Source organism: Accipiter gentilis, chromosome 13 (genome assembly GCF_929443795.1).
Source record: "Accipiter gentilis chromosome 13, bAccGen1.1, whole genome shotgun sequence".
Taxonomy (NCBI): domain Eukaryota; kingdom Metazoa; phylum Chordata; class Aves; order Accipitriformes; family Accipitridae; genus Astur; species Astur gentilis.
Window position 1 is genome coordinate 6,636,878 of NC_064892.1, and position 26,889 is coordinate 6,663,766.

The 26,889-nt window shown below is 38.4% G+C and overlaps 1 protein-coding gene across 7 annotated transcripts in view; it reads left to right on the forward strand.

Moving 5' to 3' along the window:
• The window catches only part of ABCC4 (ATP binding cassette subfamily C member 4), a 152,447-nt gene that overhangs the window by 86,612 nt on the left and 38,946 nt on the right, over positions 1-26,889 (forward strand). Inside the window, exons 21-26 of one of the 7 annotated variants that reach the window (XM_049815801.1) lie at positions 16,702-16,852; positions 17,491-17,610; positions 21,490-21,600; positions 23,091-23,191; positions 25,371-25,562; positions 26,335-26,513. The exons of 1 other annotated variant lie outside the window; for it this stretch is intronic. In XM_049815801.1, the coding sequence (XP_049671758.1) occupies positions 16,702-16,852; positions 17,491-17,610; positions 21,490-21,600; positions 23,091-23,191; positions 25,371-25,562; positions 26,335-26,499 (840 nt within the window). In that variant the 3' untranslated portion in view covers positions 26,500-26,513. Of the gene's footprint in view, positions 1-3,036; positions 3,504-16,701; positions 16,853-17,490; positions 17,611-21,489; positions 21,601-23,090; positions 23,192-25,370; positions 25,563-26,334; positions 26,514-26,889 lie in introns of those variants that run through there. 5 more of the 7 variants (XM_049815804.1, XM_049815799.1, XM_049815800.1 and 2 more) reach the window with 5 other exon arrangements.

Genomic DNA, 26,889 nt, shown 5'->3' on the forward strand with positions numbered 1-26,889 from the left:
GATCTGGGATGAAAGAATGAAGGCTGTTGCCCTAGATGTGATTGTTTTTTTCTTTCAAGCTCCTACTGTAAACCGTGTTTTGTAAACATTTCCCCTCATGTTGATTACTTTGCGTGTTTCTTTTAAATTGCCTATTGAATAATTTGTCAAATTCTGAAGTACGTATTTTAAGCGAAAAGTTTTCCTTTTCAAAAAACAAAGCAGATGTTACATGTCCAGTACACTATTGAAAAGAAGAAAATTTAGGAACTTACTGTTGATTAATAATGCACTGCTATCCATAAGACAAAAGCACTTCCTTCTTGGCAGGTTTTCCAAAACTTGCTATTCTCGATCAGCAAGCTTGTTGGTTAGTGGATGCCTTTTGAAATTTGGTAGCAAAGATGTATTTATTTCTGAAGAAGCACAGATTTTTTGCCAAGGGTAGCTGTTATCAATTATGATAGAGATCTTTTGTCACTTGTTTTGTTTGCAGGTGTCTTTTATAAGACTTCCTATAATCCCTTCAGGAAGAAATATTTTCTCCTTTCTAAAAACAGTATTAGCTAAATATAAAAGCTCTGATCCCAGCCATTGTTGTTGATTCTTTGAGAGACATTTCCCAACATTCATTGTTTAAATGGTTGTCAGGAGGAATCAAGTGAAACTTAATAAACAATGCAGTAACTGGTTCATCTCTACTTTGTGTGTAGAAGCTTTTCTTGAGCGGATTTGCATTGAAGAAGTGGTCGTTTTACTGAGTTATTGCTAGGATCGTTGTGAAACATTCCACCCTTTTACTATATTGGCAAGTGAGTGTATAATTTCTGCACAAATAAACACAATATGATTGGACACCCAAAAACTACAATATGAGCCCATTTAAATACCTATAAATAATAATTAAAATCTAATAGTTTCAAGAATTTCATAATTGCACTGAGTACAGATTTTAAGGCAATGCTAAAAATTGATAATGTTCTTTTTAGAGTGCCTAATAAGATTTATACACTGCACTACAGTCTTAATGAGCATGATTAGTACAGACAGCTCTACTGGATGAAAATTAATTCCTTGAACTAAAAGAGTTGAATTTTTTTACATCTTCCATTGAGTCAATGAAGAAGAAGAAACAGTTCTCTTCAAGACAGTGAATAGTTACTGTACACTTATTTGTTAAAGCAAAAATAAAAGGTATGTGGCAAGCACAAAAAAGCATCACAGACCTTATGTATTCTTCTGAAAACCTGGCCAGATTTTGCAAAACTGTTGCTCTGCAATAGCTCCCAAAGTAGCACCTCTCACTGCGTTTAAAGTTTCTTGGCATTCTTTCTTTCTTTGGTTTTAAGTGCACCAAAATATAGCACAGCGTGTCTGGAGAGATTGGGGGCAGGAGGGGCAGTCCTCACTAGGAGGCAGTCTTTTTTTTCTTTTTCTTTTTTTTCTCTTATCTTAGGAATTTTAACAGCATATGAGACAAGTCATGTTAGTGCAGTTGACTATCTTTTTTGTAGAAATTACTGCTGTATCTGCAAGATTCATAAATAGAAAATAAGTCTCTTTTTTCTGTGACAACACATTTATGGCTACGTTTGACTACATGGCTGTTGAGCAGAACTCAGTCGGTAGATGTGAAGTATACAAAATGAAATGAAACCGAAGGTTAAGTTAGGCCCTTCAGCTGAGACATCTTTAATTGTACATTTACAGTCCAGTTCAAAGCTCATTAAAGTAAAAAATAAACTTTACAGTCTGCAGTCCAAGCCTGGGCCTTATCTTCTGTAATGGATTTTCACTGGCCATAAGGTTCCATACCAGCTCTCCCAGAAAATAAAATAAAAAGCAATGCTATGTTCACTTTGACACTTGTTATTCCTACTAAATATGGCACTAAATATGTTTGTAAAATCAGGTAGTACTTCATGTTTGTAGGTTGATTCAGATAGGGAAAAAGCTGAATGAATTTGTTTGGTGAAGATGGGGACGGGGAGTGTGTTTGTGAGCTTGCATATTTTCAATTACTTGCCTCAGTACTGTTAGCCTCCTTAGCCTCAGTTCTGCATCTTGCTTTCTTTTTCCTGTCCTGAGTTATGTATTTTTGGCAGGTGTTTTCCAGCTAAGTTACAGTCTCCTTAGGTAAAGGACTACTTCTGTGAAGGCCATTACAGCGCTTTAAAAGTTTCTAAGAGGATTTAAATGTCTACTTCATTTAGATATATATGCTTTATTTATGCATTTGTTAGGTTAATCAGAGGGCAGGCCTGACAGCAGCCTCAAGGAGCTACCCAAACGCAATAATAGCAGAAATGCTTTCTTTAGTTGGTACAAACCTTATCATCCTAAAAATAAGTACAAAGGGACTTAAGGAAGTCAGGAGCTATTTAAGATGACTGGGATTTTGTTACTAATTTCTTAGGCTCCTCTGAAAATACCAGCTCATTTGCTCAGTGTTACAACCAACTGTTGTTCCTCCTCCTGCCGTAAGCTCTGTGGGAGTAGAAGGTTCTGTTGATGTGGACTTCACTGGCAGATGTGGGGCTTGTAGTTTAAAATGTTAAAATGCATAGCAATGTCTAGCTCAATGCAGCACTAATAAAACACACACACTATAGTAATTTGGGAAAAGGTCAGCCAAGGAGTAGAATAAAACAATTTAATGAGGAAGTATTAGGAGTTAAGAATCCAATATATTTAGTAGTATTTTATGCACATTCGTAACTGGCCAGTATTCTGGATGCTATGTTTTTGAGAGCTTGTCAAAGGCTTGGTTTTAGTACTTGAATCTTGAGATAGATCTGCAGAGGCTTAACATCTTTAAACTGTGGTCTCAGGTGACTCAGGATGAGTTCCCAAACAGATAAACCACTGGTTGAAAAGTATATCTATAAACGGATTGAATACATAGGATGGTGAAGTAAATTTCAGACTTTCTTTTGGGTTTGTTAATTATTATGATAAATTCTAAAGGGATGTTTTTGTCTGTAGTTTCTTGCCCTTTAAATTCTTCGGTGATCTTACTACCTGTTAACAGAGTTGATTTTCTGCTTTATTTTCTAGTGAATTTGAGTAACAATGTGATGGCCCCTTCATTTTGATTTCTTACCCTATGTTGGATTGAGGGGAAAAAAAATCATGATCTGTTTTGTTTCTGGAGAACACTGTGAACATGTGAACTATCTGCAGCTGCCCTTGGAAAAGGGCAGTGATTTATTGAGGAAAACTGAATTGCAAAACCTTTTTCCTCCCCAAAATCAACAGCTTGACTGAGTTTAAATAACTGACTTTTCATATCCTTTCATCACACACAAAGACCTAATCCTGAGACTACTTGAGCCACCAATGTAGGCTGTGGCTGAGACCACCACTGAATGTGCCATTCCCTTCTCACCACACACAAAACACATTGACTGCAGCTTTATGAAGTGAAAATGCTGAAGGAAAATGTGAAGGAGGTGTCCACAGTCATTCCTTTAAAAAAAAAAAAAAAAAAAAAAAAAAAAAAGAAAAGAAAAAAAGAAAGAAAGAAAAGCTGCTGCATCTGGATATTGGGAACAAAAAGTGCCTCAGACTGGAATAATAGCTTGGGTCACTTGCTTTCGTATGTGCACGAGAGTGGAACTGCCGTTCCTTGTTTCAGTACCACTGACCCCTGCATTTTAGTGTGTGAAGATGTCAGGGAAAGTGTGTAGAAGGAATTCCAGGATCTTTTAGTTTAACAATGACGTTGTTATTTTGTGATTTCTGTGAGAGGTGGGGTTCTGGGGGGGGGGGTTTGTTGTGTTGTGTTTTTCCAGTTTAGCCAGGTTTTGTATGTATGCATGTGTGAGTTTTAAAGGTATTTTTATTCATTAAAGAATAGCTCTTTCTGGGTGTTGGCATGTGTGCATATGATCATAAATATGTTGTGAGAAAATAAGTAGTGGTGGAATCTATGCTAAATGTCAGCGTATTCTCTTTAGCCTGATACGTAGAGCAGACTTGTATCTTGGGAGACACCTTTTGGTTTCCCTTCTGCTGAATCCTGGTAGTTTTGCTTGATGGGTAGATCACAAGATTCTGCAGCTGTGCTGAGGTTTAAATGAAAAATAAATAAATTAAAAACAGTTGCCTGTTGGCACTTAACTACTGAAGTCTCACGGAACTTTTTTCTCTGTGGAACTGATGTTCTAACTGTACATTCCCAAGATGCATACTGCAGCGCATCTTGCTAGTGCATAATGAAAGACCAATTAAAACTTAAAGAAAAATAGTAAGGGTATATATTTTTTCATTGGTTACTTTTGAAGCTCTAATTTCAGAAAAGGTTGAGTTGATTGTTATGATAAAAAGCTAATTTCTGATATAGTCATTTGATATTTGTGCTTTCAGTTTTGCTATTTTCTTTGAAATAAAAAGGGGTTGTACACTGTGTTGTTAAAAACAAACAAAAAGCTGTTCATCCTGCCTGCCTGGTCATCATCATCCCACACACACCCCCCATTCACCCCAGCCCCCCCCAAAAAAAGAGGGGTGGGAGGTTGAGGAGGAAGAGGAAGCTTGGGTTGCACTTGTGTCTCTAAGACCAACGTGCAGGTGCTGTGAGTTTAGCACAGACACTTGTCTAAATAATGCAGTTCTTTATTGACCTTTCATTTCTCTGTCCTTGAATGCCTTGATTGTTAAATCCCAGTAGCCAATTAGTCTTGTTGATGGTGACCAGCAGTGGAGATAATCTATGCCAAATCTATTGCTGGTCTTTACTCTGTACCTGTCATTCTATTCCTTTGAATGTAAGGATGAGTGTCTTGCATCATACGGACTGCGTATTTACTCAGATTGATGGTATGCATATAGGATAAAATGTGTAAAGTCTGGAGTCACTGCTAATAGGCAGATTCCTGTCTATACATGGACCTCAGTTTTCTAGGGAAGGCTAATGGTCTGTTCTTACTATAGCAGTCATATGTAATCCAGCCCAATCCTTTCCCTCACCCTATTTTTTTCTTTTCCTATTTACATTTGTATGTAGAATTTTTATAAGAATAGATATGCTTGTCATTCTCCACATATTAGTGTCAAGGCAACAGATATTGCAGTAACAGAACTTAATTTGTGTGGGAACATCATGTAACTTTTTTTATATTTTAGTGTTTGTATTTACTTAGTGTTAATGAGATTGAAGATGTAACCCCATATCTAACATGAGAAGGAAGATGAAATCGCATTTCTCAGTATTATTTTATTACCTTTTTGTCATTTTCCTTCCTTGTGTCTCCTTTGCTACCTTCCCACTTTTCTTGTTCTTAATTATTTTCCTTTTAGTTTTTATACTTCTCCATTTGTATAGTAAATGTAGATAACGCTTTTGTCACTGGGCTGTTCTTTCCATTTTCTCAATGAAATTGGAATGCTGGTGTTTTAAATACAGTACTTGGAAAAATAAAGCTAGATTTCACTTAGTGGAATTCTGTCTTCTCTATTTCTTTTTCTAGAGCATGTGAGCATTGTGAGATGCAGTCTTCCTCTTCATTTCTCTAACATTTTGAGCAGGTTGTGGCTTAGTAGTAGGAAGACAAAAATGTAGTTGTGCTTGCAGTATTTTGGTATGTTGGACTGAAACCTGTAAGTACAAAATCTCAATCAGGTTTAAATCAGCTTTTCTCCAGATTGCCTTCTCTGTTTTATCAGATTACTCTCTATACATTTTCAGCTACTAGAAAGCAGGATAGTTGTATGGAAGTCCAGTGATGTGCCCCTGTTCTGTGTGGTTTGGAAATGTCTCCCCTTTTGGTTAAGGTGGCATTCGTAAAAATTCCAGAGAGATATTCCGTTTGTCTGAGGCTCTTTATATCTGTTGGAAGGCATTTTTTTGTTTGCTTTTCTTACTGTGAAAGAGGGCAAAGAAATACTCTGATGTAAGTGAACTTAGGTTCTGCAGTTTTCTCCTTTTCTTTTTTGGTCCATCTTTGCTTTTGGTGCCAATGTGGGAATTTTTATTATTATTATTCATAGGTATTTACCTGACCTTTTAAGCATTATTGCAACCTTTCACATCTATAGCTCAAACTGATGATTATTTTTAAGACTTCTAAAGATCATTAACATTTCTAACACTTCACAGTAGCTAGAAATCTTTTTAATTCTGCTGTCAATCATAGAGTGTAACAATCCTGTTCCAAATGGTGATAAGTACAAATCTTCTGGATTGCCTTAAACTACTGATATACTATAGATAGGACAATGTGTGCTTACGAACAAATTAGGATTTTGCTGTTCGTCAAAAGGACTGGAGATTGCACTTCTGATTCAAGAAGGAAGGAGAAACTTGGAGGTAATTTGAATTACTAAGCCATATAGCTGGCGTGTGTGTGTGTGTGTGTGTTAAATCACTATGCATATTTATGCCCAAAACAAACATGTGGGACAAGGAATTATCTTTAGCAGAAAAAGACTGCATCTCATAGAAATGTGCTGCCAGGGTTATGTCTGCATCTCATGCAGAACATAAGAACTTTTTTCTTGCTGAAGCTGATACCATGGCTGCCTGGTGAACTCTGCAGCTGGTTTGAAAACTCCAGACAAGTTTGTTCTTCAAAAGGTAGAGGCTGCAGTGTGGGCAGTTTTATACAGCAAGAAGTTCAGCTGGGAACTGAATGTCACATGTCTTTGGGAAACTTATGTCTCTTTGTGTTACATCTATGTTACAGGATAGTTTTATATAATTTAAAAAAATAGATTCATTTGGATTGCACTCTTGAAATAGGAAAAATTTATGTGTTAAGAAAGGCACTTTCAAGGGCTCAATAATAGCTATACCTGCACTGTGGAAGAATAGGATGCTGAGCAATTGCATTTTCTTCCACAGTCATGTCCCTAAATCTTTTTTCTTTCTGTTTTTCTTACTGGATTTTAAAATCAGTCTAAAGTTTAAATAAGCAGAGCTCTCTAACTATGAAAGTCACTCATATGCTAAAATACTGGGTTTAGATCTTCCTTTCTAAAACTGAAAACGTGCTAGCTTTGGTACCCAATTCAGTTGTCCATCCTTCTGTTAAACTTAATACTGAGAAAAATATTTTTTCATTTTTCTCACTGACAGAAAGTCTGGTTTGGGGGGTCAGACCTGGTATCGGTTACTTACTTTGGCAAGTGTGTCTTTGTTGATCGTTTGTGCTTATAAACCTCTGGAAAGTCTTCCTGATGGTCTTGGAGCATATTTGTAATAAATTACAAATGAGCATGCACTTACCACAGCAAATAATATTTGTTCTTTGCCAAGGACGTTTCTTTTTACTTCTTCAGATGCCAATGGGTTCTGTACCTGCAGAGAATGGCTGAACTGGGTGAAACCTGATGGTGGTGGTGAGAGGCTGGTGCTGATGAGTTAAAATACAGGTTGCTGAAAGCATCAGGCTGCTATTAAGCTTCATGTAGCTGAATGATCACTGAATAGAATGTAGTACTGAAGAACTATGAGTCAAGAGTTTATTCTGAATAGGAAAGTAGCATTTTATAGCCTTATCAGAGTGGCAAAGCTCTGGGGAAGTTAGGAAAAAACCCAGAGACAGGCTAAAAAGCATTTTTTGCATATCTGCTATGAAAGAGTGCGACCAGAAAAGAACAGAAGGTAGTTTTATTTCTTAGGATATCTGATGCTGTAGTCCTTAATATTTTTCATAGTTTCCGTTTAACTGGGCCAGAGGGGCTGCTGTGAAACTTAGAGAAATATGAGTAGTACTTTAATCTACCTAAAAATAAATACATGAATAGTGTATTTTAAATAGAAAAAAAAAGAACAAACAGTAAAATGCTTAAAAGCTTGTAATTGCTCTAAGGCTGAAGAGCTGTGTTACTGAAGAACTGATACCCTTTTTAACAGAAGAGCCCATAGTTCAAATGTAGCACAAAGCTTTTAAAGTTGCTGAAAGACCCAGAATTGACTTCTGGCAAAACAATTAGACTTGGCTGAGCAGAAAAGGTCATGCAGTTGAAAATGAGGTATTCTTGGGGAGGGCATGGGGCTGCTCTGGCATTGTGGCCATGAGGGATGAGTGGCCTGAGGCAGGAAAGTCCATATAGCTCAAAGACAGCGTTTGCAAAACTGCAATGTATGGGGCAGCAGCGTCTGTGGTAAGCAAAAGTTTGCCAGACATTTGGAAGAACTGGGAAAAAATGTGTGCAGCGTGGATGAAAAGGTTATGATAGCATCATCATTAGCTTAGAGGAATTCCACACGGGAACAGCAGACAGTATTTTAGCAAGTAAGTTAATGTGCTAGACCATAAGAACACTAAATAATGCCAAGCAGGGTCATAGCAGTGGTCTGTCTAGGCCGGTAGTCTTTCTCCAGCAGTAGCAATAGGAGGTGCTATTTGGAGAGAGCATGAGAACCTGGCTGCTTTCTGTGGCCCATTCCCTGTTTAGTACCTCAGCATTCACGGTTCTGTACTGGGAGTGTCAAAAGGCCTATGTCTTCCCAGTCCTTTTACTGTCCATTTTTTTTGCGTTATTTTCTATCAGCTTGTAAGATCTGCCTCCTGCTATCTAATAGCCTGAAAGCAGTGAGATATTTGTTGATTTTTTTTTTTATTTTTTTTTTTTTAATTTTGTTCTATGTATATGTGCCCCTTCTATGGAAGGAAAGCAATAATTATCACTGAAAGAAAAACTGCTTTTAGAAGGGTTGTAAGTGGGGTAAGACAGAGGACAAGTTTTGGTGAATCAGCTGCTGCTGATAAAGTGCTAAAGATAGGAGCAAAGAACAAAGTAGGAAATAAACCATTTGTAGTAGTACTAAAGAGAAAAGTACCCATTGTTGAATCAAATGTTTTGATTTCATCAGGGTCTGTGCTCAGTGGGGCTGTCTTGGGCTTATATAGCTGGGGAAAAGTTTTGGAAATTACTTCTAAGAGGTAGGAGGGGAACAGAAACTGTCGAGCCATTCTTTATTTTCCTTTAAAAGTATTGGTTATTTGGCAGCAGAGAGTGACAGAGGAGAGATAAAAAAGCATTGCTCTGGAAATCTTGAAGCAAGTGGAACAGCCAAAAAAGTGACCACACTTGGTGATGGTGGGGGATATTGGAGTCACAACCCCCCTAAATTAATATAATAATTTAATTAATTTAGCTAATTAATGACATTAATTTATCAATAACATTGGTTTATTAATTAATATATAAAATTAGTGTAATAATAATGGCAAGGGATGCTTTCCGCTACCTGAGAAGAAGGGTAACTCTGGGAGGGTTGGGTAGTGCTAGACGTTTTCCTGTATTGTTTCAGGCAGGTTCTGGCGAGAGCTGTTGAGAAAGCAAAGCATTTGTGTATGCATGATTAATGCTGTTTCCTCAAGGTACCACATAAAGTTCTGCTTGGCATCTGAGGTGTTCCACAGGAAGATACAACATATTTGTCATGGTACGAAGAGCACTATAGTTTTTGTGAATAGTTCTTGTGTGTGTGCCTTTTTTTCATGGGAAAACAACAGTGTAAGAATACAGCCAGGGACTGTGAACATTTACAGGAGATGATGACAAACCTAGCACTGCTGAACAACAAAACATATTAACTTCCTATATCATTTTTATAGGCAGATCAGAATAAAGTTATAACTAACTCCCTTTAACTTTGAGAAGAGGACCTCTCACTTCTCTATAGATCCTTATTGCAAATTTGTGCCTTGCTGCCCACATTACTGAGAACACTTGTGCAGAAGTGCCTAGTGGGTACAAGGTGCAATAGAAGAAAAGCTTTTGAGAAAATCACATTAAAGGTGCTCCTTGAGTTTTTACTGCTTATAAATAGAAAAATACATTGTCCACAGACATTTACAAGAATGGGTGTTAGCACTGTCCTTTTTTGTGTGACAGTATTGGTTTCCCTGTAGAGTGGATATGAATAGGAGCTGCATGTAGAGATGCATAAGTAGAGGCCATAGCTTTGGCTCTGATAAAAGTTTGGTTTTTCATGGAAAATCTGTATTGGCTGGAAGTAACTTACTACTGTGGCCAAAGGGCCCTGGCAGCTAACTTCTTAGATGAGTGAAGGTAATTTATTATAAAAAGGAAAATAACCTCTATATGATGTAGAAATGTAATGCAGAATTTTAAAGGATGAGTATTTTGAGTGTCTGGCAGAATCACAAAGTCCAGAGCTTGATTATGCATCTGTTTCTAAAGTATCAATATCTGGAAGTCTCAGATAACATACGGACTGTGTTTTTTAAGAACTGCTATTGGGATCGAGACCTGCATAAGATAGTTAAGCCTCTTGGCCCAGGGTGCCCAGAAAGCCTATTTCTAGCCCTTGTTGTAGGGTAAGAGATTATTCATGATAGGATGCTGTTTAAATACAACAGAATGGTGGCAGTGCCAATGTATTAAAGAAAACACCATTTTTATTATAAGGTCACTTGTTGAAGAACAATTGGACAGTTTGCCATGATCTCAAGCAAATATTAAGGCTTCTCACTTAATGGCAGAATGCATGCCAAGTCAAATGAATGAGCATGTTGGTGACACAGAAAACATTTGCCCTGAGGAGCTAAGTATATGCTTGTTCGCTTGGAAAAAAAATGATCCAGAAAGTCTATCTTATAGAGACAAGAACAAATAGAAAGTACTAGCATTAAGGATATGATTGGGAATTCTGAATATATTTCTGTGGTCTATCTGGCACATGTATTCAGTCCATTTGCAGTGACATGGATTTAGTTAGGTAACCTCTTGTCAACTAATTGCAAATAGCAGGATTCAGAGGAGGAGAGGGTGTCTCGCAGAAGATCAGATGAGCTTGCTGGTTTTGAAGCCTTTTGAGGTGGCAGTATTTAGTTCTTTTTTCTTTCACTCAGTTTATCTGAAATTAAAATTTTCATTTCTTTCCCAGCTGTGCCTTTTTTCCCCCCTCTCAGTGCATTGGTTTTCTTGTCTTTATATTCCAAATTTTCTAGTGGATGCACACTTTCCTAAAGCTGAATTAACACTGACTGAGAGCTGTCATTCCTGTCAAAGATTGCTGTCACTGGTTGCTTCAGAAAAGGATGATGTCTGAGATGTCTTTTAAATGTCGGAGTTATGTGCAACACTTTTTCTCTTGTACTCACAAGTCTTCATTGCTTTTTGTCTCAAGACAAATCTGTTCCTGACAGTTTGATGCAAGCAATAGTATAAACAGCCATATGTACTTTTTTAACCAGTTCCGAAAGAAAACCCATAAATTTTATTAAAAAGGTAGTTTAAAGACAAGATTACATGCCTCAGCTCGGCCACTTGGAGTAAAATGAAGTAGAGCTGTTTATGTACTGGCATTATGGTACAAAGGTAAAGGGTTTCTATTCGAATGTTTCTTGGTTTTTTTGTAATAAAGGAGAAAAAACACAAAAAATCTGCAGTGTGGTTCAATATGCTGCTCTGGATGCAGCTGGCTTGAGTGAAGTGTTTATCGCTCTGATCTGCTCATTGCAATGTCTTCTCCCCAGGCAAGCTTGTCCTCTGATGTGCCAGTGTAACCGGCCGCCTGTGTAGTTGTGCTTTGAGAGAGCTGCAGGACAGTCAGTCCAAACAGGCTGGTTTGAAAAAGCATGTTAAAAAAAAAAAAGTGTTTGAGGAAAAAGAAGGTGTCAGAACTGGATTAGGGATTGATTGTGCATGCAGTTATTTGGCAGAGCCTATGAGGAAATAATTTTAGTCAGGGGGAGGGGAGGAGGAGGAGGAAGGGTGATGCCAAGCAAGTACGAACAGAGTGGGGTTTTGTAGTTTCTTGACCTGGCTTTTCTTCAGACAGCACAGCCTGACTGAGAGTGTCCTAAGTTAATGCACTTAAGTTTGAAACTTGAAATCCAGGATATGTACCATTGCTATTATGAAATAAGTATGGCTTCATGGCACTGTCCATGAGCTAATATAAGCCTTGGGAGTGCATACTGGGGTCCAGGGAACAGGAGTTGGGGGCAGGGGCAGGATAGGTGTGTTTGACTTCTGCTTAAATATTGGTATAAACTGGTCCTGGAATACTGTAGTTCTTGGGTGGGATTTGACTGCAGATTCAGTCATCAAAATTTAGGTATCTGCTTGTTGGGCTTTAGATGCTTACTTTGCTGTAGTCAGAGGGCATCTAGTCAATGTGGTTGGTGGACTCTAGAGAAATATTCAACCATAGGGTCACTAGGTATCCACTTAAAGGTTAGATGAATCACTTTCTAAACTTCTAAACTAGGGCAGGAGTTTCATGATGTCGGTCACATGTAAACTTCCACATTCAGGTTTCTGATTCTCAGATGCTATTCCTTGGGCCCCACTCGTCCATTAGAGATCCTACCAGGTCACCAGCTGCAAGTCCAGAATGGTGTGATTCCTATGGTACTAGGTCCTGTATCATAGCTGTCATACCCCTGTGGATGACTTGGCATCACAAATCAGACTAGGAACTTTCACAGACGCACAACTGCATGATAGCTCTTATGCTTATATTTTATGAGAGTTGCTGAAATACATTGTAAGGTCCATTTAAAAACAAAACCAAAAAACCACAAAACTTTTTGAATTACGGAAGAAAATGGAAGACCTCAAAGATCTGACTCTGTTGAGCTCACTAGGGAGAAGACAGAGAGGTATTTTATAGGTACGTTCACAAGGAGATAAAGGACTCTTAAGTATCTACTGGAGCAAAGTGCCAGAAGACCTGAGGGGTTCAGAATGGGGTTCTACATGAAAGCCAGGTGCCTTCTTCAAGCACTTAAACCAAACATGAAATATTGAGCTCAGGTTGTAACTGATACGGAAGGGTAGACATTCGTATGAGACATCTTGAACTCTAAATCTTGCTTTTGATTTTTGTCCTGTCAAGTTTATTAAATGACTTCAAATGGCTTGCAATTTGTTGTAAGATTTCTAACATAATATAAATGCTATAGTTTCTGCAACAAAAGGAAAGGCTTATGGCTTGTGATATATGTAGGGCTTATAGCTTGTAATTCCCATGTTTTTCCAGATTTTTGTTTTTTTCTTATTGTTTCTTTACCTCACATCAAATGCTTTTCTATTGTGTGGTTGTGGTACAAAAATACCTTGTCCTTCCTAGATCAAGACCCGGTTGAGATTAGAAACTCCAAGATATCACTCTCAGCACCTGTAAGAATTATGAATATGTAGGTCACCAGAAGATGAAGGGAAAGCACGTTTCGCAAGTGAATGTGCTGATCAGAGCATTCACTTCCCCAGAGGGTTATAGGAGGGTATGCTTGCTCCAGTAAGACAGGAGGTTTCTTGAGGAAGCCACAGTGAATGGAGTGACTGACCAAAGCATGAGGGAAGTCTCTCGGGACTCTTGCAAGCTAGAGGATGACTCCCAACAGAAACAGCACGTGCTTTTCTGTACTCTAGGAATAGAGTACATGCAGTCTCCGAGTGGGAGATTCTTCTTTCACCGGGGAAACTGAAGTAAATTTGAAGGTGGACATTGGACAATAGGGCTCAATTTGGAAGCAAATAAAATTTTTCCATCCAGGTCTTTTCAGTCTCTGTAGCCTGTGCTTCTCTTGTCCTTTGTGTAGGGTGGCCTTGTTTTGAATACTGTGCAGATAGCTGTAAAATGTAATTAATGAGCTTTCCTTTTTTTTTAATTTGGCTATTGTTTTCTGCATAGTCATTACAGAAGACTTTTAAATGCTGAAATTAAGTACAGTAAAAGATGCTGGTTTTATAGGCCATATTTCTTTTATGTAGGGAAATCTTGCCTGCTTAGCCTTTTGATGCAATTTTCAATTGTAAGCTGATTCTGCTAGACAAGGTCTAGATACCCAGTCCTGAGAATTTCTTGCTATGCAAACTGAATACCTAGCTTGCTGCTTTTCTCCAGAGAGGAGAGCAGTCAGCCTACTCGTATTATCGTTATCGTCAGCCTGCTGATTATCTCGGGTCCTCCAGCTTGTACGCAGTGAGTCTACTAGAAGTTGGCGCAGTCTCCAGCTGAAGAGCTTAGTTGTCTCTTGTGAAACTCGGGAGCTAGAACCTTTGCCTTACCTCACGCAGTAACTACATGATTACAGTCTGCAAATGGTTGTGTCTGGCTTTCAGACTACTTCATTAAGAGTTAATTTATATGCAAGTTTGGTTTTCCAAAAAAACAACACACATGACTGATCCACCCTATCATAAATTTTTATAATGATAAGGTGGTGCAGGCTCATCTAAAATTCCTTCCAAAGGCGGTGTCAGATTTTTACTTTAGTCATCCTAACCATCTTTTCCTTCCCTGTATTTTTGCCGTAGCAAGGCTTTGTTTACATGAGCTGGATCCTAATAGTTCTACTCCCACTCCCACCCCCACTGGCACTTTGCAACATATTGTAGATTATCATCACTAAAAATTCAGTTTGGCTTTTTTATTTTTTACTAAGAAGCATTTCTTTTCCTCGGAATTCTTTTCCTTGAAGCAGCTTTCCTCAACACTTCAGGTTTGCAGCTGATGGTGAGGAGACAGAAGTACTTCAGAAACTGCTTTTTGTGACTGTCTAGGAGGTGATGGAGGGAGAAGGGGAAGGCAGCCAGTGTATAAAGCAGATTTGGGAGTGAGTTGTCAGAAGGAAGGAATGGACTTCAGTCTCCAATTGGGCCAAATTTGCCAATGACGATGGACGTGAGGGAGCCTTTAGAAATTAGCTAGTGTGTGGATGGCTGACAGGCTTGGCAGAGACAATGAGCAGTACTAGGGAAAACAGCAATCTAGACAGGAGAAAATTTGAAGGAGTTCAAGAATCTTGATTTCCTTTTTCCTCATCCCACGATAAAAATGAAATATGCTTACAGGGTTTTAAAAAATGCCAGAGAAGTAGAAGGTAGAGAAGGGCTGACGGCAGTGCTGGTGAGGAGTCAGGGTGCTTTGTTTTGCATTTTTGCTGACATAACCATGAGCATAATTGATCCAAGTGAAATACCGTGCACTCTAGCTGCCACCTTACCTCCTTGTGATGAAATCTAGGTAAAATGTTTGCAATCTGCTGTATGTATCTACAAGGTCAAACGACATGATGCCATCAACACCTTAACCCACAGATGAGCAGTGTAGTGGTAACGTAGCTTCCCTTAGAGCTCCTACCCTATACCTACCCTATGGCTATTTTCCTTAATAGATTTATAAGACCCTATAATGTGCTTTCAGGATCTATGACATGCAAGGCTGTCCTACTGATAAGTCTTCCATCATGAGCTAAGATCACACCTAGAGCTGCAGACTAAATTGTGCTGACTCACGCAGTCATAATGTGTAAGGTGTGGGGGTTTGTCAGGTGAAATTAGGGTAAAGTCAGAGAAGCCTCAAGAGAAAAACAGATGTAGGGGAAAAGGTTGTGCTGTATTTTGGCTTTAGAGCGGAGCTGGGGACGACTTAAGAGTAAGTGCAATAGTGTTTCATAGGCATTTCCATTCAAAGTGTTTGAAAATCCAGGTAGCTCTGTGGTATCTGACCTCAGCTTACGTGTTGCTTAACTTTTCCAAGTTGAAGCACAGATAAAGGGATGGAGGCCTTTTTGCTGTAAGACATGCATTCTTGGGACCCAATGGTCACTAATGCATTTTTGGCATCCAAAAATCAGGCAGCCAGAAAATTAATCTGGAATCTACTTGTGCGTCATATGTGATGATGAAGGTGGCTCCTCTACAGTCTATAAAATGGAAACTTTTTATAAAATATTGTCATTTCCAAGGAATTTTTTAATGAAAATAATACAGGAATTTAGTGTCAAGCTAGAATTTCAGTTGTCTGGGTTTTGCACAGGGTGGGTTTCTTTTGTTATGGCTTCCCCCCTCCCCTCCGCCCCTTTTTTTAAGGAGCAGATGGGCACACCCTGACTTCAGTATGCCGGGACTCCAGCCGTACACACATACACACCCAGCTGGTGCTCTGAAATAAATTTGTGTGCAGATAACGCTTTTCATAGTGTGTTCAAACTGAAAGTTTGATGTGAAGTGGTCTGCAGGAAACGGGAGACTTAGTTCAGAAAGTTGGGCCAGGATCCACTGACCTAAGCAACAAAGCTTCATTCCACATTATGTCTAGTTTTCTAGGAGTAAATTCAGGTTTAGCCGAGCTGTTCATCTCATACTCTGAAGTAAACCTGGTAAAACTAGCTTCTTATGACACTTCTTGCAGGGTTTAACAATTTCTTCTTATTTGTAACATTTCCCAATGTGACCCATTGGGAAGAGAAAGCTCACTTTCTCTGATACTGGGTTTTCTTTCTAAATGGGACAAAGCTGGTTTTAGGAAAAAGTTACAGGCCTCTGTTGAAAGTAGCTCTTCCAACTGTCAACTGAAAGTCAGTCTTTCAACAGTTTCTTTTTACCTGGATTGAAAAAAACATATCCCTGATTCACTAGATAGTTGGGGTCCATTAAAGATTAGTTGTCTGTTTCATTAACCATCTATTACTTTGTTACAGCAGTCACAGAATAGTCCACAAAGACAGTACTGTTCTGTTAAGCAGTTTTGTAAAGACATTTCTTAAAGATCAAGTAATACAGAAGAAAACCATAAACTGCACAATTAGTCAAATTAGGTATTACTGTAAATTCTTCGAGTTGCTTAAAAATAGATGTCTCTCATATTTTATACAGTGCATCCGCTCTTAAATTTGGTAGTTATGTTTAAATATTTAAGTGTTTCAATAGTGTTAAATAGTTTTATACTTGTCCTAAATTAAATTCTTCTGGCAAAGAGTGTTTTATTTTGTTTCTATTGTGTTGCAGACTGTCCTACAGATTTTTGGTGTGGTGGCTGTGGCTGTGGCAGTGATTCCTTGGATACTCATCCCCTTAATTCCACTATTTATTCTTTTCATTTTCCTTCGACGATATTTTTTAGACACTTCAAGAGATATTAAACGTCTAGAATCCACAAGTATGTAGTTTGGCGGGATTTAATGTTAGTTTGAACCCTGCTTATTATTATGTGAAATACTAGTATTTTATAGACAATCCATCAAAGATTTTTTTCTTTTGCTATGCAAATAACTTCCTTATTGCCTTGATCTCAAGTAGTGAATTACACGCTTAACTCCTGCTTTGTGCAATGATAAACCCTTAGGTACGTCAGTTTAACTATCTGTAAGTAAAGCTAGTTAAGAACGTGCTAAGTTGCTGGTCTTTGGGACCTTGCATGCACGTACTAATGGAGTTTCTGACCTAATCTGACTTTTGTGCCTGACTTTAGCTTGACTATGGTATGAAAATTAAGCATTATGAATAACAAACATGGGTGCCTCATGTCATTAATAAAACTCAAAGAATTTCTTCAGTGACAGCTATTGTTAAAAACCTAAGACATTTTTGTATAAATTAATCTGCCTGGTTGTCTGACTGATTCTAATTGAGTAAGAGGACATTCGTTAAAGATACTGCATATTTATTCTAAAAGGATGCAGTACAGTAACTTGTATGGTTAAATATAAAGTAGTAGGATTAAAGATTAGTGTGGTACAAAAAGAATTAAAAGTTGTCCTTCAGCTATTGCTAAGTTACTCTCATTTCCCTTTGTAGCTCGAAGTCCAGTGTTCTCCCACTTGTCGTCATCCCTCCAGGGACTTTGGACTATTCGGGCTTTGAAAGCAGAGGAAAGATTTCAAAAATTATTTGATGCACACCAAGACCTCCACTCAGGTTTGTGATGAATTGATGTGAAAAATCAAATACTTTACTCTGTAGGAGGGAAATATCTTATGCCCTCAGCGACATGTATATAATGTACATTAAAATCAGTAGGAGCTGTGCATTTGTCTCTTTAGGGTAAAATTTCTCTATTAGAACAAAAATGTTATTATCTGTCTAGATTTTGAGAGTTTACTTTGGGCTGTAATGTAATTTGAGATACCCACACATATGTTTTAACAATGTCTAAGATAAACATTTTAATGCCTGATAAGAATAGTTAAAGAATAATTTTTGACATTTTTCTGGATTCCATGTTTAAAAAGAGAGAGAGGGGAGGAAACAAGCTATATTGTGAAGCATTTAAGTAGTGTGCTGGGAGTGGACAGACATGGTTAATATAAATCACCTTGGAAAAGTTCCATAAATCTCACTTCTTTTTGACTTTGAGCAGCTTTCAGGGCTCAAATCTAATATATGGTATTAACATGACCAGAAGGTGTAAAATATTAGTATTCCCCCAGCATAAGTAATACAATCCAGGTTTGTGCTGTGATTCTTTACCTTCTGTCAATTAAATGCTCTCTATTACAATGTTTTTCAAGATGTAGCATAATGCAAGTTTGCAATTTTGTGTTTGTTAGGTAAGATCTTGAATTTCCTCTGTCATAACATATACAAGTATATTGTATGGCTTTTTTGTAATTTATAGACTTATAAGGTTTCAGACCAGACCAGTTGATCTTTTCTGAAGTGCAGTTTATCACAGGCTGTAGAATCATGTACACTGACCTTCATGTTGAGCCCAGTAACTTGTGACTGGGGAAACATATCTTCCAGGGAGGCACCTCTAGCTTTGGATTCCCAATTTCTTAATATTTTCAAGTCAGTAGTTATTTGACCAAATCAATTTTACTGTAGCTGATAGTGAGGGAACACAAAGTTGTTTTTTTAAGCTTTGTATTAAAATACACCTTTAGATGATAAACTACATATAGAAGTTTCACCTGTACAAGGAGGACCGTGACCTTTCAAAGAAATATTTTCTTCTATTTTAAGGTCAGATCTAAGGAACATAAACACATTATTTTCCAGTTAATTTTATGCATCTCTCTAACGAAACTGTCAGTAACACCCCATCTGGGCAGTTCAGGAACCTGCTTTTGAGATCAAGCTTCAGTGCTTATAGTTGCACTTTTTTGTGTACTTACACGCTTCATCTTAGTGTCTTTCCTCTGTGTGTGTGTGTGTAGTTTTTGGTCCTCGGAGGGAATATGAGCCAGCAGTGTGCCTAGGCAGCAAAGGCGGCCAACAACATCTGGGCTGTATTAACAGGAGCACAACCAGTGGAAGGAGGGAAGTGATTATCCCCCGCAGCACTTGTTAGCCCACATCTGGAATACTGCATCCAGTTTTGGACCCTCAGATACAGGAAACGCTCTAACGTTAAACTGGAGTGAGTTCAGTGGAGGGGCTGCCGAGATGGTCAGGGGACTAACAGGAGAGATCTGCCTGTGAGGAGAGGCTGAGGAAACTGGGCTTGTTCAACTCGCAGAAGAGAAGGCTTACAGAGGATTTAATAGCTGCCTTCCGCTACCTGCAAGGATGTTACCAAAAAGATAGTCAGGCTCTTCAGTGGTACATGGTGGGAGGAACAAGAAAATGCATATAAGTTGTAACAAGAAAGGTTTAACCTGGGTAGAAGGAAAAACTTTTTCACCATGAGGACAGCCAAGCAGAGGAACGGGTTGCCCAGAGACGTTGTGCAGGCTCCATCCATGTCGATTTTCAGAATTCAAACTGCATAAAGCATGGAGCAACATGGTCTGACTTCAGAGCTGACCCTGCTTGGAACAGGAGGTTGAACTAGAGATCTCCTGAGGTTGCTTCCACCCTAAGTGATTCTTTGATACTAAATGTATACAAGCAATACCTGATAGAAGAGGATACCTTTCACACTAGCTCACAAAGTTGGAGTCCTGGGTTCTTTAGTCTCCCAAAGAGTTTTAAATTCTTTCCTGCATCACAGAAGGCTCTCCCAGCCAGCAGTGGTTTTGTTTAATGCTTTTGGCTGGAGTGGTATCCTCCTCTCTACTTAGGGCTGAGCCTGGGAAACAGGACACTGGCTTCAGACCCTCTTTCAGGGGTGCCTATGAATTTGATATTAAATAATCTTTAGGTAAAAAAAAAAATCTAAAAGGCATGCTGAGGTTTGACCAAACCTAAGTTGCCTTGCTGCCAGTGCAACATCGCTATAAGCAAGCTCGTTAGTCATCAGAAGTTACATCACAAGTCTTTTAGTCCCTATGATTGCCGTATTCCTTCCTGCATGCACAGTGACCCTGGTTACATAGGGAGGTTGCAGCGTGACCCATCTCAAGCTGGCAGTTGAGTGCACCTTCCTGGACAGCAAGATCAATGGAGCAAAACCTTGGAGCTGAAAAACCTACAACTCAAGTGTCCCATTTCCTGGTTTTACAAGTACACTATTGCACCAAAAATGACCTTTCACGTTACCAGGAAGCTGCCATAGGCTGTTTCCAGAGATACTCAGCTCCTGGGTTTCAGAGAGGTACCCGAATTATCACGGCAAATTCAATTTCTGGAACTAGCTTCGTGACTTGATGCAGCGCTCTCTTCTGCATGTATCGTTCTGTGTACCTAGGTGTACAACTGTTCATTAGACCATATCAGATGTGTTGTTTAGTGAAACCAGCTGCTAAATGTGTGGTCAGGCATATGCAGTTAGAGTTGATGTAAATAGGACTAAGAGGTTACCAGCTCTGGACCTTACCTGGCTCTTCTTGTCATCTTTGCTCTTTCCCTCTGCTGCCCTCCAGAAGTTACATGGGGTTCTGTTGGCTGAACTGTTGATTTGATCACTCTGTAATCTGGCTATTCAAAATGATCTGGCTTAAAACCCAGACTTAGCTCGTCCCTTTTTTTTTTTTTTTTTTTTTTTTTTCCAAGAGGGAGGATTTTTTTGGTTTGAATCTTTCCCAGCACTGAGCTAAGGAACATTGAAACAGTTGAAACAGCACTGATCTTTAGCATGGAGTAATGACAAGCAATGCAGAAAGGGTTGGAATGGTAACCTTCTGCTGTGACTTGGTAGCAGCTGGAAGCATTCATCTGACTGCAGCCTAAGCAATAAATAGTGCCATACTTCATTATGGCTATTTGATTTCTGGTTTTGGCCCTGAATTCAAACACTTTGCCTTCTGTATTGCAATGTCTTTTCCTGCTGTCTCCTGTATCTTGTACTGTAGCATATCTATCTGGGATGGAATTTAACACCAAATTGTGGCCACCTGGATGTGAGTGCCCAGTGTAGGTGTCCACCTGTGAGCTTCCCCAAAGCAGATATGTGCGTTTAGTCAATTGAATAGCTCTGTAGCTTCACTGGCTGTATTGAGTAGTTCTTTTGGGGTCTCAACCAGCTGCAGCTGCCTTCTAAAGACTTGGCTGTGTCAGTTGTGTTGTGATATGTTCTAGCTAAAAGCCTGTAGACTGTAGTTCAGCTAGAGCAAATGTAGTTGTACTTCTGCTTTTTGTATAAGACTCCCGAGTCCACTAGAGTTAAAAAAAGGCTTCCATTTTAAATAAGTGGACCATGCTTCAGGCCTTGACTGATTTTCTTTTTCTTGCTATTACTGTATGTTATACTAGCTGTGGTTGCTATTGTGGTTGCTGTTAGCGTGAAAAATAGGTTAGACCATTTCAGGAAAACTGGACCGTGTTCCGATCATCATCATCAGTCCATACAAACGTGCGCTTGAAGATCGCAATGGGTGTTTTTTTAACAACTTACAATATTAACATGAATAATAATTATACAGCTTAGTTTTCTAATAATCCGCTGTTCTTATGTCTTTGTAAAATACACTTTAGAGGCCTGGTTTCTATTTTTGACGACGTCGAGGTGGTTTGCTGTGCGTCTGGATGCCATCTGTGCCATTTTTGTTATAGTGGTTGCTTTTGGTTCCCTGCTTCTTGCCAAGAGTAAGTACAGATGTTAGAAAAAGTTCACCCAGTAATTACCATGTATAGTAATGTCTAATTCTTTTTCATAGTTTGCTGTTTCTAATTGTTTAAGGATGGTAATTAAGTTAAATGTTTCTTTCTAGATCGTGATCTCTTCCTCAGTCTAGGGCATTGGGGCTGTATCTGCTTTCCTGCAAATACTGGAGGCAGTTCAGACATCTTCTGGGCTTAGACATGCATCTACCATCATCCCCAAATGTACAAACAAGCTTGCAGATCTGTAGTCTTCACTTTTGAGATTCTGGCTTTCAGAGCAATAACAACAAATAAATCTTCTTTTTTTCCCCCACCTTTGCCTTTCTTTTTTGGGCCTACAGGGCTTTGATTTTTTTTCATACTGAAACACCCACAGAGCTGCTTCTTAACAACTTTTTTCCTTTCTATGCATGGCACAATAGGCCAAAAGGCAAGCTAGAATTCCTAGGGATACTCTTCTAATATCTTGGATCAACAGGATAGGCCAGTTCCAGAAAGAAAATTGTCGTGTAATAATACATTTTATGTTCACTGTCACTCATGAACTGTCATTAGTGTATGCATCATCCAGGATGTAATTGGGTTAGATGTACTAGAATGAGATAGTCATCTAAAATATGAAGGAAGAAGTAATTATCTTGGACATGAAAATTAGTGCTAATTTGCTGGTTTTGTTTCTTTTCTTTTTGCTTTGGAAAAGTTCTGTGTATGTATGAGTGTTTTAAAATTTGAACACTCTGTGCTGCTCAACACTGAAAACTTTGAGCTAGGTTTGATGTTATTAGAATACAAAAAAACAAGTCAAAACAAAAGTCCTGAATCTTTCCTTGCCTCTGGATAAGGAGTAGTCTCTTGAAGTCCATAGAGCTGTGCAAGGATAAAGTTCAAGTAAGTCAGAGGACAGTCATGCTTAATATTGGGGCAGACAGAATTCATTTATTTTGGGAGAGTAGACCCACTGAACACAGTAAATGCTTATATAAACAGGGGAAGAAATATTCTGTCCTGTTATTTTCTCTGATCACTTACAAGAATACAAAGTTGATGTAAATGTTCGTAACTTTGAAATCATTTAGCGATGATTATTTGCTTAGGTTTAGGGACTGATTGAATTTGCTTAGAAAAAAGTGAAGAGTTACAATGCTCAGCCAGATAGGGATGACCCTAACAAGCTACGTAAGTATGGTCTTGAGACTGAACCTCAGTTGTTAGATAAAATGCCAGGCCAAGGAGAATGGCAATTATCTTTTTGAATTGTACAGACAATTTCCAAAACGTACCCAAAAAAATGCAGCAAGTAGCTGTTCTGCCTGGAGCTACTCGTTGCACAGATGGCAAGTACGGTGTAACCAAACAAAATTCTGGCTGTGATGCTACCATCATGTAAGTAACCTCATGAAAGTGAAGTTAACTAGGATTTTGTGTAATTACCAGTGTACCTATTTGATTCTCTTTTTTTCTTTGTTCTACAGCTTTGAATGCAGGGCAGGTTGGTTTGGCACTATCCTATGCAATCACCCTCATGGGAACATTCCAGTGGGGTGTTAGACAAAGTGCTGAAGTTGAAAACCTGGTAACGTTTATTTCTTCCTTTTCACCTCTTGGTTCCTTTTTGTGGTTGTGACATGAGGCCTTAAGGACGGGATTCTTCTTAATTAACTTAGGACATTAATACCTTAGCGAGTGATTGAGGCACTACTTACAGTCCATAAAGAAAAATAGCCTCTTCTAGGGTATAATTTGTCTGACTGATTTTGAATGTCTGTTGAGATGAATTGTGCCCAGTGACTGTCCCTCTCCATTCATAGTAAGGGAGGCTTCATAACCTCCCTTTAGAGCAGAAAGGAGACTGTCTAGTTACAGTGTAGACAATTGCATTGCAACTTGCTAAAATTACAAGACATTAATCCCTCTCTATCAGTAAGTTTTTTTAAATGATTCTTTTAGATTTGGCATTTTTAATTTACTATTCTTTGTTGTTGCATTTAAAAATTTGATTTATATCCCTCATGGCATTTTTAGGGTCCTGTTAATTTGTTGTAAAGCTTTATCTTCTTCTTAATTTGTTGTAAGTTAACAAATATTTGAAAGTATTTGTTTATATTCAGCTGAGAGGATTGTGTGTTTTCCAAAATATATAAAGTAAAATCCCTTCCACCAATTTACAGTATTCACTAGCATGTTCTAGTTTGGCTATTTACCTTCTTAAATTAATATATTAAGAAAAAAGACTATAAAAAGAACCTGCTGAGCATGAACCTGGGGATTTTTGTGTCCTGTTGACAACTGAAGTTACTTGTAAATGTGATTTGCTGACCATTGTCTAGGAATTACATGTAGTCCTTTTGTAGAAGCCACAAAGCCATGTTTAATAACAGATAATAATAATAATGTTAGATTTGTATTTCTTTGTCTAGCATGTTGCTTCTTCAGAGCATGTTTCAAACATGAATAAACTAGGGGTGACAGACTTTGGTGAGAAACAGGAAGAAAGCTTTAAGCTTTTTCATACCAGTTGGGAAGTTTTGGAAGCGTGAATCTGTGGGACTCTTATGTAGTGAGTTACTTTCTCGGAGGCTGTGATTTAGAAATACTTTGGAGGAGAAAGGCTTGCCATTCACTAAGCTGGCTTTGTTGTGGAATGCTGATCATTTTGTGGAGCTATGATTAGCATCAACTTCTTTGGCAGGTGGACATCCACCAAAAATCCCTTGTTATTAAAGGCTGACTACATCTGGGGGAGGCAAGAACATTTCCTCTCTGTTCTACTCTGTCCTTCCTTCTTTGTATGCTTTTCCCTGGAGCTTATTTTGTAAAGGAGAAAGGGTAGGTGGCAATGAGCTCAGAGAACTTGCTGCCTGGTGACCTCTGCCCTTAAAGCCACTCCAGGCAAGATAAGCCTACTGGATATCTCTATGATGGTTGGGTTGGTTTTTTTCAGAATCCATCTGTGAGTGGATAACATTAATACAGTTAATTGTATTGAGAAAACGTATGGGTGAGGATGCACACCAGAGCCTAAACAGATATTTTTGACTAGGGGGAAAAAAGTGTCTAGATAGCTCAACTTCTTTTTCTCCTCCTTCCCATAAGATTAGAGCCATCAGCAAATATTGCGGTTTCTTTCCTATCTGGCATAAAATACATAGGAAAACAAGTTTTATTGCATAGAAGTCACTAATAATATGGTGACAGCTATCTTGGATTGTGGAGTTGCTTGTGACAAACATATTTAAAAGATTTGCTGGGGGTGAGCAGAGCGGTGATGATGAGGACAAAAAAAAGGGATGATGAAGCCAGTAACTCGATGCTAGTAGCTATCATACGTCTGCCTGTAGCTCATATGGCAGTTTCATTTCTAGCTTTGTCTTCCCAACACACAATGAAATGGTGTTATCTTAGCCAAGACTGACAGACAACTCTCATAGCTTAAATTTCTTAATACTTATGCACATACTTAGATTTGTAATTAATCCCACTGATTAGAAATGAATGCTTATGTATGGATTTATGTATCATGATAGATTTGGGTCTGTAGTAGGACATGAGATGTATTTCTACTTTTTCAGTTGTATAAAGTAAGCATAGGATGGTAACAAATACTCTTATCTGTGCTTAAAAGAAAAACTGGGAAAATTTGCATTGAATCTTTACAGTAAAAATACACACACACCTATATATATGTGTGCAATATTTGCAATATATGCAAGAAGCTGAAATTTGTGTATATATGTCATCTTTCCTGCCCTTAGATGATATCAGTAGAAAGAGTAATGGAATACACAGAACTTGAAAAAGAAGCTCCTTGGGAGACCAACAAGCATCCACCACCTGAATGGCCAAGCCAAGGAATGATAGCATTTGAAAACGTTAACTTCACTTACAGTCTAGATGGACCTTTGGTGTTAAGACATTTGTCTGTTTTAATTAAACCAAAAGAAAAGGTATGTATACAGCTGTCTTAGGCCATTCACAGAAATTAAGCAAAAATGATAAGTTGGCAAGAAGCTGTGTGATAAAAATACATTATAAGATACATGGATGTTAGGAAATTAGTAATAGTTCTTTTAAAATATAAGCCTTAGTTGTATTTAATAACAAAATTTGGAGCCTGTTTATTTCCTGTAAGTGTAGCGTAAATGCATCTGGGAACATGACATTTCTGTCTGTCAAAACAAAGGGTTAAACATATTTGATAGTTTTCTGATAAAATTTGGGTTTCATCAGAAAGTGGCAGACATTCAAAATACCAACTAAGCCCAAAATGTTAGTTCAAATCCAAAGCAAATGGAGCTGCATTAGGAAGTTGGGGATTCAATAGAGGGAACATAAATGGGACGAAGGATGTCAACAGACAAGGTGAGCAGAGACAATTGAAAATAATGTACACGCTCTTGCACAGAGCCCTGAATGGAAGAGAGAAAAAAAGAAACACAAATCAGATGAATGACTTTAGAATTGGGAATTTTATTTCAGTTCCTTTCGGCTACCAATCCAATTAACTGTTGCTGTTAATTAGATTGGTAGCCAAAAGAAACATAGAAATAAAACTCTTCCTCCTCTGCAAATTTGACTCTTCTTCCCCAATTTTGACACTATCCCAATTGAAAGAGTGCTGCAGGGAACGTCTCCCCCACAGACAAAATTAAATTAGAGCCCTGCAGTGTTAATTCGTGCTTTGCTACATTTCAAATGCACATGTACTTTTTTGATTAGGATATCTTCCCTAGGAGGCTGGTTCAACTCTCTACAGTCATTGCCATGGCCTCATTTGTAACATGCTTTTCCATTCAGTCCCAAACCTGTTTCGTTCCTCAAGTGGACCTTTTTAATAATGTGTGTGTTACAAGAATTCAACCCAACTTTGCTGCATGGAGATGATCTCATGGAATTAGGTATGGGTGAGTTAAAAATGATGTTTAAGAAGAAGAGCAAAAGGGATGTTTATCTACTCTCTACTTTTCTTGCCTATGGGCCATCTCTCTAGCTGTTATATATCACTCCAATGTAATAGCGGACAAGATGATTTACATTTCTTAGAGACAGAAATAAAATAAAATAAAAAACGGAAGCAAGAGATACTAGCAATGTATGACTCAATCCTTGGTGAGGGCAGGAGGGAGAGGGATGACTGGGGGTATTTATTTTTGCTGAGTGGTTATGCTGTGGTTTTGTCATCCTGAAGTGAATTTGCTCAGCTTGAAACTATTGCCAAGAACTTCGTGTTTGTTTTCTATGATGTTTTGCACAATACTGCAGTAGACTGCCACT